Source organism: Hippocampus guttulatus, chromosome 19, assembly GCF_054856545.1.
Source record: "Hippocampus guttulatus isolate MCC_2025c chromosome 19, RoL_Hgut_1.0, whole genome shotgun sequence".
Lineage (NCBI taxonomy): Eukaryota > Metazoa > Chordata > Actinopteri > Syngnathiformes > Syngnathidae > Hippocampus > Hippocampus guttulatus.
Genome location: NC_141279.1, coordinates 327,507 through 349,014, shown reverse-complemented (window position 1 = coordinate 349,014; position 21,508 = coordinate 327,507). Strand labels below are relative to the sequence as shown.

Below are 21,508 nucleotides of genomic sequence, written 5' to 3'. Positions count from 1 at the left end.
AGGACGCCATTTTAAGGACGTGACGGCATCCCAACGGAAAGCGAAGGAAACATGCGATGGCCTCTTCAATCCAAATCGCAACGTGAGCAGCGGTTGTAATTAATCTCGCCATTTCCCGGCGGCCTCGAAAGGTTAGCCGTATCAAAATGCTAATGATGGTTGGAAGGCAGAAAAATTGCCGCTGTGCTTTTGTGTACGGCTCGCTTAAATCACAGCATGCGCGGGAAGCGGTGACCAATCAATCGCGTCCCTATTGAGGTAATTATCTTTTGTTTATTTGAGTTGGTCACGTAATATCCCGATGCGGGGAACGCCGATCGGCCAATTTGTCGACTCGGGCCAGGACGCGCGTCGAAAAACAGCGGAGCGATCGTTTCCAAAGCCGCCGGGGGAGCCGCGTCGACTCCGACGTCACATCAAATAACGACGCGCGACGTGATTATGTAAGGCTCGCGACACGGAGTCGAGTCTACGGAGGGTTAGTCGTCCTCTCCGGAACTCCCCGCACGGCTCCGCGGCAAATTTCAGCTAATTGTTCAGCCGGCAACTTTACCGCTCGGCTCGGCTCTCCGAGCTCCCGTTGTGTCGTTTTCGGCGGCGGCCGGCAAAAGACTTTTGAAAACTCCTCCGAGCGAGCCAGACAACAACTGTGGCGCCGTTAGAGCGCTCGACTTGCTCACGCGGGGAGCAATAAGTAGCTCATAAAACCGAGCTGGAGAAGATGGAGAACTGGACTTGGCTAACTATGTCTTCCGGGGAGGTTGTTGTCTTTTTTGGGGGGGGGGGAGTAGTCGTTTACTTTTGCTGCCGGGTTGAGCTCTAAAATGTGTTGCGACAACAATCCATTTCTTGGACAGGATTACGAAGGATTTCTGTGCCTTATTTCAAGACTCTTCCAAAATTTGCATGGAAATGATTGGGGTTGAGGCGGCCCGGTAGTCCAGCGGTTAGCGCGTCGACTTCACAGTGCAGAGGTACCGGGTTCGATTCCGGCTCCGGCCTCCCTGTGTGGAGTTTGCATGTTCTCCCCGGGCCTGCGTGGGTTTTCTCCGGGTGCTCCGGTTTCCTCCCACATTCCAAAAACGTGCGTGGCAGGCTGATTAAACGCTCTAAATTGTCCCTAGGTGTGAATGTGAGCGTGGATGGTTGTTCGTCTCTGTGTGCCCTGCGATTGGCTGGCAACCGATTCGGGGTGTCCCCCGCCTACTGCCCGAAGTCAGCTGGGATAGGCTCCGGCACCCCCCGCGACCCTAGTGAGGATCAAGCGGTTCGGAAAATGGATGGATGGATGGATGATTGGGGTTATTTGGGGTCGCGAGCAAATTCTCCACAGAAAAGGCCGAATTCTCCTTTCCCGCCATTCGCCCTCCTTCCTTTCCTAGCCGAAGTGCTCCCCCGCAGCCATCGACCGAACGCAGGAGGGGGAAGCCACCTTCAGGCCTCATTAACTTGGTTTGCTCTCGCAAATTTTTCCCATTGCCTCCCACGCGCCCAAAGTGGGGGCGGAGCTTATACCCCCCCCCCCCCTCCGCCTTAGTGACTTTGACGCGCAGGCTGTCATGTCGCAGCTCTCAGCGAGGTGGCGATGAGCGCGCCCAAATGCTTCACAAAACCCCAAAGAAGCCCGATCGCAGCAAGACCTGGAAAAGAATCCTTCCCGCTTAGAGGGAGAACATGCCAAGCGATCAAACTCCCAAAGAGCTAAAGCATCGGCCGCAGCGGCGCAAATGAATTCGCGTGAATTGATGGCTACTTCCCTCCACTAGACTGCGGGGCGCATTCCGCGTCATTTGGAGTGTGACAGATTTGTGTTGAATTACAACGGGGGCCGTAAGGCAGACGTAAACAACATTTGTGTTGATTCGACGACGCTCTCCGCATGCGTTTGCGCGTCGAGGCGCGCGCGCTCATCACTCAAAGCGGCCGCCGGTCATTGTACGCGGCGCCGTTGTCGGACTCCATACAGTATATTAGCTAACATAAACCACAAAGTAATTGGATCATAAAAGGCCATTTAGGACGACAAATGTTTGTTTTTCATCACGCGGCGCCGGATTGATGCCGCACCTAATTAAAATGTCGTTTTGGCCAAATGAAAGCGCGGGATGGATCGTACTTTTACAACTTTTCCGCCGGCGTTTGCCTCATCAACCGCTCGGGCTAATGAGAACATTTGGATGGGGGACGGCCGTCGCGTGCGCAGGCAAGAAACAAAAGGTCATTAAGAGCCCAAGTCGATCAAAAGCGCATTCATTATTTGGGTGGGAGCGCTCTTGGATCGCAGCGCTCGCCGCCGTTGCCCAGGCGTCGGCCCCGCCGTCGCTTTGCCAAACAAAAAGTCACCTTTTTCATTTTGCACGCGAGAAATGATTCAAATACCGCAGATGTATTCCGAATGCGTTAGCACAGCTAAATAGCGCCCGCACAGATAATGAGTGCGAATGGCTGACATGCGACTGTGTAACTTGATTAATGTCTCATTTGACACCCGACAACTCGCCGTTTTTGAGATTTAGTGCGGACTGGACTTGGAGGTAAATACTCGGGACGCGACTTGCACCTCCGATGACTTCCTCCCACTCGCTGGTCATTTCATGCTTTACCGGGCGGGCGGCAACAAAGCAGAGAAGGTCTCATTTCAAAATTCGGAACAAAGGCCATGATGATACGACGGCCGTGAGGACCACCAGACTTGCGCTTGTCCTCTTTCTCCAACAAAAAGCTTCTCCCAAGGGGATAACCGTAGTTGAAATCTGCTCGGCGATCATAAACATCCTCTGACTTGTCTTCCCCGGTTGCACAGATCTAACGGCAAAAGTAATCCTTGTAGCCCAAAAAAAGACACAAATGTTGCTTTTAGGATCAAGGTCCCACGGCGGCTTTAATCGTTGAATGAGATGGAAACGTTGTCAGAGGAGAGCGCTTTTGTTGCCGAACGTGTCACTTCGTGACCTATTTTCCCCGGCGAGCGCCTTGTCATCTCCACGGCCGCCATCTGCGCCGCGCGCCGGCCCGACAGCCGCTTGGCGGCTCGATGGGAACCCGTTGAGTCAAACTTTGGATGTTTGCACGCGCTCGCGCTCGTTTTGTCTCTGAAGAAAATGTCTCCGAGCCGTCGTCCGACTCACGAAGGACGGGCGGGGGCCGCGACGTGGTGGCATGTGTATTTAGCAGTTTGAAAAAACCCAAGCTCCTCCTCTCCCACGCAGGCAGAGAAACGCGGCAGGTGGCGGGGTGTTAAACAGCTCATAATTTGGCCGGGAATACAAGTCAAACGTGGTCCCGAGGCCATGGTGGGAGGAAGGGGGGAGGGGGGGGGGGGGCTTGGCTGAACAGGATTTGACCCGTCCAAGATCAGCTTTGACCAACCCAAAGTGGCCCGCAACTCAAGACTCAGACTTTGGGCTGATGACAAACAGACAAAATGACGGTACAGGACTTGTCCAGGAAAAAAAAAACAAAATGGCGTCGCGTGTCGAATTTCCCAGCGGCCTCAAATGCAGCAGTAATAGGGCGTGTGTTTATTTTGACCGCGCTCACTTCAGTCGAGGGCTGCAAATTATTTCCGTCACTTCTGGTCCCATCGACCGGCCGAGACCACTCGTGATGCTGCGTTCCGCTTGTGCGTGTGTGTGTGTGTTGCCTAGCAACATAGTGGCCAGGGTGCGCAATGCTGTTCGAAATGGGTTCCTGTCCCTCTCTCTGCTTTGAATGTGTTGGATAGTGCAAGCGCGATGGAAATGATGCTATTGCTACATTCTGTTCCATGCCAATGAGTCACTCTGATGTGAAAGAGGCACCCGCTTTTTTTTTTTTTTGCTTTTTGCGCCAGTTTCAACAGTGGCGACGACATTGATACGTAGCGTATGATTTTTATCTCGCCGCTACATCAAGAAAAACGCTAGCGGCGTACGCGTTTCATGATCCGCAACTCCAAATGCTCCATTTTTAGACGCGGGCAATTGTCAAATTAAAACAACGCTCGGGTGGGTGTGTACCTCGCTGTCTCTGTCGACCTCGGCGGAAAACAAACAGGAGGCGCCGCGTGAGTTGACAGAAAAATTGCGGCGCGCCGCTCGGCTGCCATCCCCAGAATCCCCGCCGTCTCTCGGCATCGTACGCGCAAGGCATCAAAATAACAAGCGCGTGCGAGACAAGGACATAAAAGCAGAAGCCTGTAATGGAGTTGCAGGGAAGAATCGGGCTCTAATGATGCCCCCCGTGCACCAGGGACCTTCCGTTTCTGGGGAGCAATACTGGCTTGACCATCAGAAACCAATTAAGGGAAGGTCCCCCCCCCCGCCAAAAAAAAAGCTTCCTTTATGGCACATGATTGTATCTTGCTATTTCTGAGTAATCTTGCAAACGTGCTGATCCAATGTGTCAAAATCACCGCCATGCGACCCGTTTCTATTTTGACTTTAGCAAACGCTTAAGGCACCGCACCGCTGCTAGCTTGCTTCGTGTGTGTGTGTGTGTGTATGTCACCAATCTCCATTCAAGAATAAAATCAGGCTGATATTGTCGGGGGCAAATCAGATTTGTCTGTTTATGCCGCAGTTGCATTTGGCAAGTCGTCTATTCTTATCGTAGCCTATTTCTGATTCCCATCTGAGGATATCCTATTTCGTGCAAAACACACGCACACACACACACATATGTTTCCGCTGATATGATGCGCAGCCCAGTTGTGCCACCGGGGAGCAAAACATGAGAATGACGTGCAAGTGTTGAATAGAAGTCGGCCTGCCAGGCTCCAGTCACATTTTCCGAACCCATTTTGATCCGTCTCTCTTTGTGTGAAATCAATAAAAGATGCGGCAGCCTTCTCCCGCCATCTTTGCTGCGTTAAGCAGACAAGTGTGAGACACTTTAAAAAAAAAAGCCACGCCAGCCTCACTCTGCTGATTTTTCTCTCGCTCTCGTCATATGCTAATGCATGCCTTCTCAGACCCCCCCCCCCCCCCCCCCGTGTGCCCAGAGACCTGCCAAGAGAGTGGACAGACAAGCTCAGTGACTGCCAGTCTGCAGATGCAGGAGCCCGTGCGCTCATGCATATTAAAAAGCGCCGCCACCTGCTCGTCGTACATCACGCCCCGCGTTCTCGCGCCTCGGAATTTTAATCAAGCGTGCCGACAGGAAGCCACTCTGCGCTCCACGTTGTGCGGGCTCCTTTAACTAGCCGCTTGTCGTGAATGTCGCCGCCGCATTGTGGATGTCCCCGAAGACACGGAGAAGGCGGAAAACAAAAAAGAGAGGAGCGGCAAAAGTGGGCGGGGACCGTCCTGCCTATCGCATTTTGGAAAATTTCCATTCCGGAGTCTTGCGTCTTTCCCGTCTCGCACTTAGCCGCCACCGCCGCGCTTCCTCTCAAGGCTGAATAATGACATGCCTGCAGATAGAGAGACGGAGGGAGGATTTATTTGGAAAAAGTGAGGAGACGGCACCAGCTCCAGCGCCTTTCACTCCTTCATTTGAGAGAAAGGGTTCTTTTTGTAAAAAGATCCTGCCATTTTCCAAAACATATTCCTTCGGTGCTCGTTTGCGATTAGTAACGAAGATAATGGCATTCGGGTAACGCCTTAGCGCTTAGCAATACCCCAAAGTCTCGTCGCTAATGGGCAAAAGCGTACGAATCTATCCGGAAAAAACACACGCGCCAAGCAAATTGTTTGTTTCACGCGGGATGCGAGATTTCGCCCTCCCGGTGGCGTATTAACTGGATTAGAGTGCGATCAGCGACTACGACTTATGTGGCCGCTGATTTCCATACCGGCGCAACCAGCCGCATGCGAGGCAAATTAGCATCGCATCATTTTACAGTTGGGTTATTTTGAGAATTCCGAACGGCACCTCCGACTGCGCTCGCAGGAAGTGTGTACCCTGGTTGGATATCAAAAGTCTACACACAAGGCCCGATTTTTTTGCAGGATGAAAAATGCAAAATAACAAGAGAATTCATTTTTCAGTTATCTGTTTCCGCCGCTTCGGCAGAAGAGCCCGGGAAGAAAAAGCGAAATCTTCCTGCCAGTTCGCCCCATTTTTTTTCTCGCTAACTCTGAACATGGGTCCTGTCCATCCCGGCGGCTCGAAACACATCCGTGATTGTGAGTCTGCCCACAAGGCGGCGGCGCACGTTAGCTCGGCAATCAGCAGCTTCCCAGAGCGCGCCCGCTCAGTCTTCAGCTCTCTCTCTGGTTGATGTTCGAAAGGGACTTTGCTGTGTTCTGCTGTCTCCGGTGGCACGAAAAGCCCTGCGCGACCACACTAATGAGAGCATTAGAAAGGGGGGGGAAAAAATGCTACAATTGTAAATGGAATCGTCCCGTGTGTTGTTTGCCCCGCGCCGAAGAACCCGGGACATCCACGTGCTGCCGGCCCAGAATATCCTTCAGATCGTTTTTTTTCCACAAGGCATCGTTTGCGCTTTTTGGTACCGGGCCGCACAGAAAGAACTTGCCTTATTTCCGTTTTATTTATTTCGGAATGCGAATTTTTTTTATTTTGAAAAATTACCGGATTCTCCGTTACATCCGTCTGTGTCACGCTTGACTCACGTCAAACCACGCTTCTCCGTCACGTGACCGATTACGCTAAAAACAAAACGTTGGAGCTCGCAAAATGAGTTAAAAAAACTGCTGGAGATCGCAAATGACGGCGGCCTTAAAAGTACGTTCGAGACAACTGGATTCAAGTTATGGCTGAATACTCTGAGATCGCCACAATAGCACTGTTGCTATTTCCTGTGGTGTAATCGTGTACAACATGACTACGGAGTCGCGGGGCGACTACGTCATGGTGTGCGTCTAGAGCGGGAGACGGGAGAGTGACGAGAGAGAGGATGCAATACACGCAAGCAAGCTAAATAAAAGTTATCCACGTTAACACGACAGCTGGACTCACGTGTGCCTCATTTGATAACACGACATTTCCGACATCCTACCTGTGTGAAGTGGGGAGTCTCTGCAGCAACGGCGACTAAAACAAAATGACGAAGTAGGCTGGACATAAACTACACACTTGAGGTGTCATTGTCTCCTATTACCCCGAGATGGGACTGTCTGATTGCAGAAAACCAAGCTCGGGGCTGCGGTGAGTCATCATTTTCATGCACTTTGAATTTGCGTTGTATCGTATTTTGAAGGCATTAAACATGACCATAGCGATAAGAGTGTTGCGACCAGATGAGACGCTCCTTGTGTTTATTATTATATTTCGAAAACACCACCGTTTTCATACCATATGATTTTGTTGTATTAATCCGCCACACCTTAAATGCCGGTCCCTGAAAATATTGTCTGACTTAAACCGGCCCGTGGCGCAAAAAAGGTTGGGGACCCCTGCGATAGCGTCCTGTACTGGTTTGCCACTTCTAATTTGTCTCGGCACTTCAGTTGGAGCGTAACGACTGTAAAAAGGCTGAAACGATGCAGATGTGGACATTTGATGCCAGCGTATCACTCCTGTCCTGTCACCGCCGATCCGATCCGATACGTTGGGGCGGCTGGATTCGAATCAGAGGTGCGTTGAGCTCGGATGTGCTTGTCATGTCTTGGAGCAGCCGCTTCTAAATGAGCACCGGCGGCATCGTAACTTTTTCTTATTTGTCACTTTGATCAAATGCAAACACGTAGAAAATTGACAGGCAGCATTTCTCAAGACCGTATCGAAATATCACTTGTTTCTCCGCAGCATCGACAAACTCCACCATCAGATTTGAATGTTTCAGTGCAGGCTGTTCATTGGAAATGTCCTTCTTATTTTCTCTCCCTCTCTCGATCTTACAGATATTTTTTGTCTTACCTTGAGTCTTGGGAAAATGATTTATGGTCGGGTATGTATCACGTCTTTGAAACCACAGCACGTTTGATTGATTAGCGCCTTGGGAAGAATATGCCATCGCAGGCTGAATTTAAGGCCGACCTGCCAGCCTCCCTCCCTGTGGCTGAAGAGCCTCTAAAAAGTGCTGCCAAGATGTGCCTTCAAGTCCAAACCGATTTCTTTCTTTCTCTTTCTTGGACGCGACATCGTACATCATCATCCATTCCCAAAGTGCTGCGTCACTGGTAGCCCGGCGAGCTCGTTGCTCACTTCTTGCCTTGCCACCCTTTGTGACGCTTCCAATCGCAACTGAGAAGGAAGAGTAGGAAAGTTTTGACAGGAAATCTTGTGAAAGCTGCACCGTCTTTCATTGGAGGCCTTGACTTTTCCAATCTCAATGTATCAGACAACACAGTCTGAAATCAACATTTTTATTTATTTAGTGTTGACAGTGGGAAAAAAAAAACACCTCCCTTGTTGTGCGTCTCTTCAAACCACTGACCTAAAGGGTCTGGGGTTGGGTTTTTTGCATACCTAATGTGGTCACTGCTGCTGCTGCTGCTGAGAGGGACTCAAAACGCCATGGCAATTATTGCCGGGGACCGCTATAGCGCACGGGAGAACCAACCATGCCTTCTATTTTTGAAGCGGCGTCTTGGAATAGAAAAGCTTTTAAATGTTATCCTGTGGGAATTTGTGAAATGTGTTCCCCCATCCCCTCAAATGCTCAGGAGCTAAAAACATCAGGTAATTGAATGAAATCGAGTTAGGTTCGTAAAATGAGGTTGCTGTGCAACGGCGATACCTCCAACTGAAAGCTCTTTGTCATATTTTCCTTCGTCAATTAGTTAAGCAGAGTAATGGAGATGCGAAAAATGACTTTCATTGGCTGCTGCGACCATTTCAGGTTATTTACTTATTTTAAAAAAAACTCTTCCGCTATGATTGCTCCCTAATTTCCGTTCACTTAATGCTTCGCCATGTAGGATGGTCAAACATTTTGTGTCCAGCATATTTTGACTCGGATGCAGGCTTGTAAGGTACTCTTCCTACAACACTACGGATTCATGCTCCGAGACATTTGCCGCCTTCTGTCTTGCTGTCTTCAGGCATACGTCACAGACGCTGTCCCTCAGGTTTTCATCACCAAAATCTAGTCCCGCAAATTACATTGGCGATGCCAAACATACTCTCGAGGTCCTTTGCCGGCCGCTTTATGTGTTGCGGCTCACAATTTGGAGCAGCTCAATGTTGTCGTTGCTCTTCTTCTGCTCAAAACACGCACGGCGCCACCCGGTGTTCCATCTTCGGTTCTCTTTTCCGTCCAATTTGCGGTGAAACCCATTTTGTTTTGCCAACTGCAGCCACTAGAAGAAACAAATTTTAGGCGTCACACTGAGCACTATTAGAGTAGTGAGTTGCCGCTGTATTGGATCGCATTCGCCAGACCTGTTATGCGCGCCAGGAAAACCTTCTGCGTGCATCATTTCATGAAAAGCATCTCTTTGCACGGTCCACCGCAGGGGTATTTAGATAGCCGTGTTTACCTTCAGCCAGCAGTTTTTGCTCTCCGGAGCAACGTATTTCTCTTTTTGTGTTCCATCTGATCTCTCATCATCCCTTGGGCCTTTGCATCATGAGCCCCCAGATTGATCGATCAACGGCCAGAAACAAAGCCCAGATTGAAGGAGACACCGGGGCACGACTAACCGATTACGGCGTTTTTATTTCGCCACCGGCGATCGTTGGCTGGAGCGTCTGTCGAGAGGCGCCCACCGGCCGACGGACGCGCGCGGCCATCGCGCGTCTGCCAAGCCGTGGGCGCGGGCTCAGAATGGCAATTAGGAAAGTATCGGCGCCTGGGATTTTGCAAAAATGTCGATGGTTGGAAAGGCGAATGATGTGTAATCCAATTGCGATGGCGAGGTATTGGGCGTAATGCCAGTCAATCCCATTTGCAGTGCGAGAGACGATTACTGCTCAACCCGTATTGTTTTGTGTTTTTTGTTATTGTAAAGTGTCCTTGGGTGTCTTGAAAGGCGCTTATAAATAAAATCTATTATTATTACTATTATTATTACATGACGGAGTCTGCGGGTCGGCGCGCGCTAGCATGTGGCTACACTCGCTAGCTCCCAACACTTGAACATGTTGCCGCCACAGCTCGCTCGGCAGCTGCGCGCATATCGCCGGGCGGAGCTCTTTGCATTGCGACGCTGAAGGATGCCACCCGGTCGTTGCAAGGGCTGCTCGGGGCCAGACCGGCGAAGGCAATTGAGTGCGCGTCACGAGGCCCGTCGCCGTGTTCTTTTTCTAACGTCTTTTCTCACTGTTGAGCTTGTGCGGATTTCCCTCCGGCCCGCATCAAATACGTTTCCTGATGTATACGTTTTGATAGATGGATTCCCTTTGAATTACTGTGTGACCCGAGCACCCAGAAGTGAAATGTTATTTCATTTCTAACATTCTAACATTTCTCACATCGTTCTAAATTTGACTTTGTGTTTCCCTCAGCGATGGCCCCAACACAGCCCAGCCTGCGGTCGGAGGTTTTCAAGCCTTGCGTCGAAGACAAGGACTTGGCCTTTTGCCTCAACGAGGGCGAGTGCTCCATCATCGAAACGGTGGCCGGGGTCCATCGACAATGCAGGTGAGCGCTCGTGTTCTTTCCTCCCCGGAGTAAGCCGGCTGAAATCGCAACACCGAACGCATGCAAACACGACGCGCTCAAAGTCCATAATCGCCTCAACCACTAACTGAGGGATCAGAGATGCTTTGGCCGCATTAGCTCGCGCTCAGTCGCTGAGCCACACCAACAAATAGTGTTTCTTCCCAAAAATGGAGACAAATACACAAAGCGCCATGGCGGCCGAGAGCGGCGAGAACACTCTCGTCTCATTCGTCTGTCCAATCTGCAAAGTCTGTCGGGCTCAAAACGGGGAAGGTTCCGTTTGCTCTTGAGGTTTTTTTTTTTTCGTTTTCCTTTTAAACGGCCACCAAAAAGATTTCCGTTAGCGTATGTCGTTTTTGTCGGTCACGGGGTCATCGAGCTAAATACTCGGCGATCCTTTGGCCGGTCGGTAGCTTCTGCGTACACGGGCTCCGGCATAGGAACGTCCGCTAACTTAACGCGAACGCGCGATGCAAGACGCCGTCGGCCAGCTGATGGTTAGCATCAATGTTGCGGTCTTATTTGGCCTTTCCCAGAAGGCAAGATGGGAAACGCACTCAGCGGAGACGCTGATCAATACGTCTATTGACTCAACATTTCAAGGGCATCGTATCTGAAGAGCGCTGAGATTATTTGTTGAGGTGTTTTCCCTGAAATAGCTGGCGGGCATTGTCGGGAACCGGGGTGAGAGCGAGCGTCTTCTGATGACAACAACCGAAGGGAGGTTTTTTTTTTTTTTTTTTTTTTTTTGCCGCCGTATTTCCTGGCATGACTCTGAGCCTCACTTGCTAAAACCAGACGTCACCGACTTCCCCCTGCCCGTGTCCCTCGGTGTCCAAAGCGAGCCGGAGGCTTTTCCCACCTCATCATCAGCAGCTCCCAAGATGGAAGGTTTGCTCATATGGCTGAAATCGTTTGAGACCATGCAGTTGAAACGAGGGATGTCATCCGTATTCGTCTCTAGGTTCGATGAGGCAGAATTGGAGAATTTCTCCCGTTTGTCTCTCGTTCGGTAAATGTGGCCACCGGCGCACGGCTGTTCTAAATTTAGCTCATTCGGAATGAGACGTTGGGATTTTCTCCGAGTGCCGTCCGAGCGATCGTTTGAAAACATAAACACTGACCGGCGGAGATTGATTGAAATATCTCCTGTTATTGTTGTTCAGCGTCCTCGCAACAGTGAATAGATCTTGACTCGTGGGGTCCACCGTCGCCCAGCAACGACAACCTAGCAAGTTTTTTTTCGGGTGCTCGCGTTCTCTGTATTTCTCGGTATCAATTCCCGGTATTTATTTGACACGATTCTCTATGCAAAACGGGGGGGAGATGATGAACCTCGACAGGTAGGATCAACAAAGCATGATTTGACAACAGCTTCAAAAGGTAGATAGCAAAAAGCTTGCGATGAATTATGCATCCGCCTTCACTCGGAGACAAAACGAGGAGGGGTTGAGTCATTTTGGCGTCGGGATGCAAAACGAATGCCGGCGCGCCTTTTACAGCGGCCGCCGCGATCCATCACGTCGCCGACCGGAACGTTGTGGCCCCGTCCTTGAAAACTCGCAATATGTGTCGCAAACATCACACGCTATCAATCCGTCATTTCACCTGGACGTGTCCTTGTATCTTGCAGATCCCCCCCCCCCCCCCCCCCCCCCTCACCACCGAGCGCTAGCATTGTGTGAAATTGATCTTATTGTCACCGTCCAATGTTGTTTCCCTTCTGTGGCGTCAAATGCCCAAGTAATACGGCGTGATGGTCTATTTCTCCGACGCGCGACTTTTATTCTACCCCCCGCCGCCCCACAACACACACATTTTAATTAAACCTTCTATGAGCATTAGGCAAGTCATTAACTGATTATCTGACTCTGCGCTCAGCCGCGCGCGACCATATTAAGGCCACCTATTTTCCAGAGCAGACGCCGCGTAATACGATCAAAGAGTTATTGAGATCTAAACTTGTGTGTGTGGTTAATACAAAAAAGAAAAAAACATTGTCTTGATAAAATGCCAAAAGCTTTATATACTAGCATGGCATTTAAAAATGTGAAAAGACATCGGGGCAAAATAAATATCCATTTCGATTATTTCTCACGGGAAAAAAAGAGTTTGAAAATCTGAAGGGATCAAATGTGGATCACCATCCAAGATGGATGGAAAAATGTCCAAAAGCAAAAATCAAACATTCGTCATCATTGCTGAAATACAAACTTTTTTTTTTTCATTGTTTTTATGGTTTCTTTTGTTGTTGTTTTTTTTGTCCTTTCCCCATTGCTCGCCTTCACAAAGACTGATCGTTTACTGGCTGCAATTAAACAGCTTTTGCAGACACCTCGTCATGACGGCGGCAACGCAAGCGATTAGGATCCGCGCCCGCAAACACGCGAGGCGGCGGCGCTAATCAGCTCAGCGTTCAGAAAAGTAATTAGCATCCGTACGCGCGGACTTACAAAGTATGCGGCTTTCCTTTCCGAAGCCTTTTCGCCCGAATCGGATGCTTTGCGTCGCTTGAATTAAACCGCTGCGTTGCGTGCGTTTGTATTTGCGCTCCCGACGTTCAAAGTTCCGAGGCGAGTCGAGGAAGGAAAAAGTTGTGCAAAAGCCGGACGGCGCGTCAAGTTGAACGGCAGGCGAAATATGTTTCAAAAAGGCTTTTGCGGTGAAGCCAATTCTTGAGCCATCGACGGTCTTTGCGGCAGGAGAGTTCCGCCCGGTTTCGTACGCTTTGTCGTCTCCATACGTGCCCCGGGCCTTCGTTTGCATGTCGCTACCAAAACGCGGAAAAGGAAAAATCAGGTTCAAAATCTTTAGGACGCTTCCAAGCAAAGTGCGCGGCCCTTTCAAGTCACGGAGGCCATCTTCTCTCTCTGCTTGGACGGCGCCGTACCTCGCTCGCAAAGAACAATGACGAGAAGAGAATTAGAGCGCAATCAATACCAATACCGAGCTGTCTCACGAGTTGGGGAAAAGGGGAAAAAAAAAAAAAAAAAACACTTCACATGGAATCCCAGCAATCATAACAAATGGGGAATACTTACAAAGCGTGGAATAAATATAGATCGCACCTTCCACTCAGACAATCCATTTGGCTGACATCTGCTGAGAGACTGTTTTTACCCCCCCGCTCTCCCAATTTTCATCCAGATTAAAAGTTTGCTCTACTGCCTCTTTTTTCACCTCCAAATGTAAAATCTATTCCTAAAAACTCTTTGCAAGGGATTTTGTTGACCCCCGCACCTGAAATTGACTCCTCGTTGTTTTGCTCTGATTTGACGCCACGATTCTCGTCTTTGTAGAGGCAGCCGCTTGACTGTGTGCGCGCGCATGTAGGGAGGGAGAGAAAAAAGTCATGTGGAGGACCGACTTCCATGCATTACTTGGAGAAATAAGTGACTTCCAGCCTCAAGTTCACCCCAAAAGTATCTGCCTTAAAAGTCTACTCATGACATCATCTGGTCCTCTTTGGGTCCCAGAAGGAGACGAGTACCCACACACACACACGGGTGTGCCTTATTAAATGGCGTCTGAGTGGTTTTCGGCGCGCGTCGTCCGTCTTTTTCAAGCCGCGACTGTCGCTGAGCCGCCGGCTTTTGGCCACAAACGAAGCTCCGCCTTCAAATTCCTTTTCGTTGACGTTTTGGTGGGAAGACGGGCGGAATTGCTCGTGTCTCGAGACCGTGCATCATGGCTGGTCTCGCAACGGTTCTGTCAACTTTTCCCTTCACCTTAGCTGACACCCTTCGATCACAAATCCCTCCTGACACTTTTCTCCAGCTGTTGCAACCCGCCTGCACCATTTCCTTCGCTTTTCTTCCACCGTCTCCGCCGCTCTGCACTGTTGATCTTCGCCGCACCGCACTGCGGAGCTTCAAACCGCTGTCGCTTTTTCTTTTTGCCTTGACGGCGTTGTGCAGCGGAAGAAAAAAATTGAAGCGTAATACAACCCCCCCCCCTCCCCCCGCTTTGCAAATGCTTTCCGAACTGAGAGCGCCGCTCGCTGTGCGCACCATTAAAGGAACCAATCGCCGCCATCCGTTATGAGCGCGCCGTGTGTACAGTCGAGTCTTCAAGGATAAAGGAGAACAATTACATATTTTATGACGCGCCCCCACCATCCCTCCATTAAAGGAGAAGAGATAAAATGGTGATTAATTCTTAAATATCACTTGGTCATTTATTGAGCACGTCTGGAAAACGATCTTAAAGCGGACCTACTGAAAGGCATCAAATAAGAGAAGGAAGTTGGGGTGTGTTGCAAAAGTCACGGGGCTCCATGGCGCTCACGTCTTGGCGTCCTACTCCGCCGACCTCCATTTTACCTCCGTGCTAATTAACGCCAATTAGCGATGCGGTAACGCTTTACCCTGCTCCCTCCCCCCGTGGCGGCGGCACTCTAGACCGGGAGGTGCGCTTCGCGCGCCGTCTCCGACATGTGTTCAAAGCAGCTGCGCGCCTCGTCAGGCTGTTGACGCCGAAATCTGCCCTCACATTGACAATTTCAACCCCGTTTTTTATTTATTTATTTATTTATTGTAGCATGAACGCAAGCCAAAAAGCTACTCGGAGCGCGCCGCGATCTCGCATTGTTTGCCAGCCACTGACTTTGTGTTTGCAGCCACGCAGACGGAGCATTGTTTGCATGTCGCCGAAGGCCGGGCTTGTCCAAAGATGGATGGGAGATGTCGCTCTGAAACACAACGGCAGACGCCTCGCATGTCGCCGGGCGGGCGAACGAGGAACCTCAAGCTCGAGAGGAAAAGTGGGCCGTTCGAGTCGTCGACGCGGGGTTCCTTCCTCTCCGTGGCGTGCGACCGACCGTGAAATAATGAGCGCTTCGTCACTTGAAAGTTCCCAGCGTACATTCGCGTGGCGCCAAATGAACATTTTATCGGAAGCGCCCTGCAGCTCGACGGACGCGCCGATTAGCGTGAAAAGGTGTCTCGCTCGCTTCAAAAAGTTTGCCTGTTTCAAAGGATCTCGGTTCAAGGCGGGACTCGTTCTCATGGCGGCGGCGCGACAATGGATGGCGTGACTGCACCGGGATCTGAAGTGGAGACGGCCCCCCCCCCCCCCCAACAGCGACTCGTCAGCTGTGTGTGCTTTCGCCCGCAGCCCCGCAGAGATTTCCAACCTCTTTGGGCGTCATTGTTCATCCAGCTGGGATGCTTGATGTTTGTGTGCGGATGAAAATGTGCTCTCACGACATGCCGGAGAGCCGCTGGAGACGAGGCGGCTTGTGATGATCGAGACGCTTGAGGCGGCCCGCGTCGCTGACAAGTCGAACTTGTCCCGTCGGTCAACTCGTTGTTCGGGATCCAATCCGTCGCTTCGTTTGTTTGTTTGTTTCTAATCACAAATCATGTTTGCTTTTTTTCTTTTGTGCGTCCCGCAGGTGTAAGGAAGGCTACCACGGTCTCCGCTGCGACCAGTTCGTCCCCAAGACGGACGCCATCTTGTCCGACCCGAGTACGTTCGTCCCTTTGTCTTGATTTGCAAACTCAAAATGACGATGACAAAACGCAACGAATGTTTGAAATGATTGCCGACATTCTTCACATTTTCATGCTGGCAGCGGGATTTCCAAATGCCATTCCAGAGTCTTGGAATCTCCTGCGGCTCAATGAGAGTCGTCAGTGTTTGTCCAGCGGCGTGACTAATATTGCAATGAAAGTGCAGTCACAATTCAACATTCTTCTTCGGAGCTCCGCCGCCGCGACACGATCGGACCCGCCGCGACCCCAAACACTTGAATGACGGTCATTTCCAATTGCCGCGACCGGACGTCGCAGCTGTTCTTTTTACACGCGCGCTCGTCCCTTCCCAGATCGGCGCTCTTTGGCGCGTCGGCTCTCGTCCGAAATGGGCACCGTGAGAGCGCTTTTCTTGAGCGCGTCAAGGCAGCCCCGAGAGGGCCGCCTTGTGAATTTGCGGCGTTTTCATGCGACGGTGCGCCGAGAGCTTAATTCCTCCCGTGTTTGATAGCAGCGGGCCCGGTGAGAGCCAGCTACGGGGTCAAAGGTCGGTGTGACAAAGCGGTCCACGCTTGATCCCTCCCCGCGGTTTGCCATCCCGTATCTGTGGACCTACTTTAGAGCTTGACGTGCATCCGTTGAACAAAGTAACGTGTAACGGGACAGATCGAGTGTGCCCGGGGAGATTTAAAAGACGGCCTATTTTATATCTCTGTTGATACAGAGTCATGTAAATTGACCGCGATTACCCATAGTCCTGAGGATTATCCTGTTTCAAAAGCCGAGTCATGTCTTAACGCAGGCGGACAAACGCGCCGCACATGCGCACACCAGCAGCGGAATCCATTGCGGCGGCCTCGGTGAGCGTTTCGGGTGGCGCGCGCGCGCCCGCACCCGTTTGACTCCGCCGTTGTCATGTTCTCGGCAGACTCAAATCAGACGTAAAGCTTACTCGCATTGCGCCTTGCCTGAGGATTCTCTCACGTCGTGGCATGTGGCGCCGGCTAACGTACCCCAACTGACGGCCCGGCACGTCGCAAGAATCGATGCGACGTGACCTTCTTACCTGCTGCTGAACTCCCATTTTGTCAACTTGTTACGTGACCAAAAGTGCCCAAATCCCGTTTTCTCACTTCTTCTTCACCTCGCCGGCAGCCGCGTCGCTGACAGACTTCCCCGATTAAAATCCGTCTTTTTGGGGGGGGGGGGGGGGGGGGGTTCCAAAAGCGGCAACTAATCTGTCGGCAGCTCAGCGGCTCGCATTCTATTGAAGAGCGGGCCCACCTCTGTCAGAAAAGCAATTACTGCCGAGGGCCTCCATTTTCATTTCAATGCCATCGCATTTCAGTCACGTGGAAAAAAAAAAAATAAAGGGGCACCGGCGCAATGAGGGAGAACACCGGGGCTGCTTTTTATCAGTCCCCGCAGCGCCGGGATTCGACTTAGCCCCTTTGAGGGCGTATGTCAAAGTGTGTCAGACATGCCTGCGTGTGTGCGCGCATGCGATAGTACAAGTCTCGAAGCTATCAAGTATTGAGAAGCGACGCTGGGAGATAGACTGGGAACAATTACCGCAATGCCTCTGGCAAAAAAAAGAAAGAAAAGAAAGCCCCCGCGAAGCAGCAGCAGCCGTGGCATCCAGCTTTACGTTGTGTCATTTTACAATTTTTATTTTCATGACTCTAATCCTGGCAGCTTCCTCGTCATGGTTGTTTTCATTGAAAGGAACCGCGCGGATGCGCTGGATCGGACCGCATATCTGCCAGCCTGAAGGTGAATTTTCAGTCGTCGTCTTTGTAGCGTTTCACTTCTCTTTTTTTCTCCCCCCCCCCCCCCCTCCCGACGCTGACATCTGGCCTCCGATCCAACAGCAGATGAACTTGGGATCGAGTTCATGGGTAAGGCGACTCGCCGTTTCTCCGTTTGTCAATACGCTCATGAAAAACGCACCACGTCTCGCACGTCATCAACCTGGCCTTGGAAAAATGAATGCGGGCCAGTTGCCATGGCAACGCGGCAACGGGGAATTAGGCCTACGTTGCCGCTTTGTCGGCGCGTTTGTGCAAAAAAGACAGCCGGTCACGTGTTGTGAGCTAAATCGGCGTTTGGAATACAAAGATGCAATTTGGTCGGTGGCCTCGTCTTCTATCCGCCGGGATCGGACGGCGACCGGTCCCGGCCGCTCGCGACCCCGAAGCCTCCGCGCGGGATTCTTGACGAGAGGCCCCGCCAGCATTCGCAGAGTGCCCGTGGCCTTGGACGGCCGTGTCAAAATCCAGGCGGACGAGCGCGCGGCCGGCGGGTCGATCCGTCGGTCCGTCCGCCCGCGGGGCCGCTCGAACGGGCGGACGGACTGACGGACTCGCCTCCGCTTCACGCCCGACATCTGATTGCAGCCTGCGTGTCAATTGCGGCTACTGACTGGCCCGTCTTTCCCCCCGTGCGCAGAGAGCGGCGACACCTACCAGAGGCAAGTGTTGTCCATCTTCAGCATCGCCTCGGGGATGTGTCTTCTCGGCGCGGCGTGCACGGCTCTCTACCGGCGCAACAAGTAAGCGGCCGCTCCTCCGTGGAAAACCGGTGACGTTGTAGGGGTGCAAACGCTGGAGGCGGGCCATGTTGAAAAGGGGTTCCGCTGAAGAGAGAGATCTGCCGCGCGGTCACCGGACTGTATAACGGCGTGGTGACGCATTTTGAATCTTTGCAGTGAGCAAATTGCTTCCAAATGAAAGATTTTCCCAACGGCGGCAGAATCGGCCCGCCGACCTCAGTGGCTCACATGCGCAGGAGCCCAAAGAAAAGGAATGCGGACAAAGAGAATTAACGGCGGTCTGGGAAGGAAGGATGGAAGGCGGGGGGGGGGGGGGGGGGGGGGGCGGGCTTAATGCAGCTTCTAAATTGTCTTAATTGAATGTGTCTTGATAACTAAGGCTGGGGTTTCATTTGCTGTCCTGCGGTTCCCTCGGCATCGGTCAGAATGAGCGAGCGCGCGGCTCGCCCGGCTTGAATTTAATCTTCTCCACAATGTCGGTTGAGTGTTTTCCTTTTCTTTGCTCGATTGCTGGGTTTAATCAGCTTATATGGGAAGTTAATTCGTTAGGAAAAAAAGCCCTCAAATTCATACGTCGTGAATGTTCAGTTTTTGACTGTAAAACATTTTCGACGCCGTCTTGTTTTCATGGCCGTTAGTCAGGAAGTAATTAGTATGCGGCACTGTCGAGAGTTTAGCAGCCAGCCCTGTGTGTGTTTTTCATGTTTTTACAGATCAACTATTAATGGGAAATTAACATTTAATCCAAAAGTTTGAAGAATCGGTTCATATTTAATTCCATCAAAGTTGAATCCAAAGGGGAAGGAAGGGCCTCACATTAAGATCACGTTTCTTTCACAGTTGGGGAAATAACGTCGGAAACAAAGGATCAATGCCTTGCTTTGATTTACGTTTTGCGCAAATTCACATGTGGAAACATGACACGCCGCCACCGGGCAACGGGCGAGCCCGCGGTCTGACTCTTTCCTCGGAGGTTATTTTCTTCAGTGACTGATTGTGTTGAGGTCGTAGGACGCTCATGCCCTCGCACCTATTTTTGCCTCCGTTTTCGTCCGCAGGAGACAACGGCAAAAGCTGCAGGCTCATTTGTCAGAAAGTCGTAGCTTGAGGAACTGTGGGATCAACGCCTCCGCTCTGATGTCCAAGTCCGCCTCGAGAACGCAGTCCACCCTCCAAAAGGCAAGTACTTATCGTTTATCGCTTATCGTCGCTGTTCCAAAAAAGAATTCAAAATAAAATAATAATGGCCACTCTCCAACATGCAGGTGCCAAATCGCCTCTGACACAATTCCATCGCTCCCTCTCCCGCGATCCTGTTCGATGCAAGTGTACTCATGAGCATGAACGATACGGACCACAACTTGTGACCCGTTTGTCGATTGAACCACAAATAGTGGCGCAAACTCCCGGCGTGAGTCGCGGAGGCGGCCAAGAGCGCGAAACGCTCGCCGGCCGAAGCCTCGGTTTCAACATCGCCGGTTGGGCACGCGGCCACGCTCGTCCGATCCAATCGCTGAAGCGCCGTTGCATTATTCACCGCATTTGAATAATGGATCCGTCGCTTGCAAATGCAAAGAACCGCGAGGTGCACCAAAGTACCAAAAGCGACTCTCGGGGACGAAAGGAGATGAAGTCACGTGATTGAATTATTCAGAGCGGGGACAAAACATGACACGGCGACATTTTGGAGATTTCTCAGGAGCCAAAGATGACGCTCATATTCTCCACCGTACGCTCACCCTAAATTTCAGACCTCACGTCACCCTTCTCAATTCGCTCGGTTTTTCACGCCGCCGCGGTTGCTTCCCGGGGATTGCCGACAGATAATGTTCTTGGTTTTGATAAGAGCGGGGGAAAAGACGAATGGAGAGCGAGGCAGGGGAGCTATTAACGTAATCTTGTGTGGGATTCATTGTTGTTTGCGCGGCCCAGTGTGCTGCTCCACGCACAAGCGCGTCCCCTTCTAATCTGAGCTTTAAAATGTAAAGCGTAATTAAAGACGGCGCCCGAGCACGGGGGGGGATACGCCAGAGAGCACTTCCTCTCCCTGAAAGCGGACATCAACCTTCTGAAGTGAGCCCATACGATGCATTTGCCCCCCCCCCCCCTTTCCCTCTCCTCAAGCTCCTTCGATGCACCGCCGTACATCACTTGCAGCATGCTTTTCTTTGGACCGCCGCTAAAAATGGATCCGAGATGAGCTGGAGGAAAAAATAGCATTTATCGTGCTCTGGGGCTCCCTCCCTTCCTAGCCGCTGCGTAAAAGCTCGTTTGCTAAATATTTGATTCGATTTTGTTTGTTTTGAACTACTACATGACGAGGGGAATTTGGTTGAATATTGGGGGCGGGGGGCAAAACAACCAATGATTGCTTTTGAAAGCTTTTGGCAGGTGCACTTTGATACAATCGCTCAAAAAGCAATTTGCAACAAACATCATTGTTTGCAATTTGGGCCTTTCGTGTGGGTTGGACAAAAACATGCTTAGTTTCCTCGGATGATGTTACGATGGGCAAAAAAAGTCGCACTTCACTCATAGTCAGACCAAAAAGCAATTTGCAACAAGCCACAAATTATACACGTGACATTAGTTCATAAATGTGCCCTGAAACGATGACCCTTCAACTTCAAATATGGATCGAGTTTCTTCTTTTTTTTTTTCCCTCAAGTGCAGTTAACTTGAATCCTGGCTGAAATGGAAGCCGGGAGGGCTTTCCAAGTGTGTCATTAGTTTGCGCTCTCCATGCCCAAAAGCGGTCTTCCCAAAGTCACCCGAGCGACGGCGTCAACCCCGGCATGCCGCGAGGCGCGCGCATTCACCACCATCGCTTTGTGTCTCCTTCGCAGGGCGGCGGCAGCCCGCGCGGCACCGGCGACTCGGCGCGCGCTCTCGGCGGCGCGCGGTCCAAAGGGAAACGCCTCAGGTGAAAACGGCCGCGCATCACTCACGCCGGCAAAGCGATCGACCTGCGATACGATACGGCCGTGACCT

At 51.3% G+C, this 21,508-nt stretch overlaps 1 protein-coding gene across 2 annotated transcripts in view; it reads left to right on the top strand.

The window, feature by feature from the left end:
- The window catches only part of nrg3b (neuregulin 3b), a 50,290-nt gene that overhangs the window by 23,724 nt on the left and 5,058 nt on the right, over positions 1-21,508 (top strand). The window contains exons 2-7 of one of the 2 annotated variants that reach the window (XM_086138931.1): positions 10,336-10,471; positions 15,888-15,961; positions 17,841-17,864; positions 18,415-18,517; positions 19,576-19,696; positions 21,364-21,440. In XM_086138931.1, coding sequence (XP_085995057.1) covers positions 10,336-10,471; positions 15,888-15,961; positions 17,841-17,864; positions 18,415-18,517; positions 19,576-19,696; positions 21,364-21,440 — 535 coding nt within the window. Of the gene's footprint in view, positions 1-10,335; positions 10,472-15,887; positions 15,962-17,837; positions 17,865-18,414; positions 18,518-19,575; positions 19,697-21,363; positions 21,441-21,508 lie in introns of both variants that reach the window. The other variant, XM_086138930.1, reaches the window with a different exon arrangement.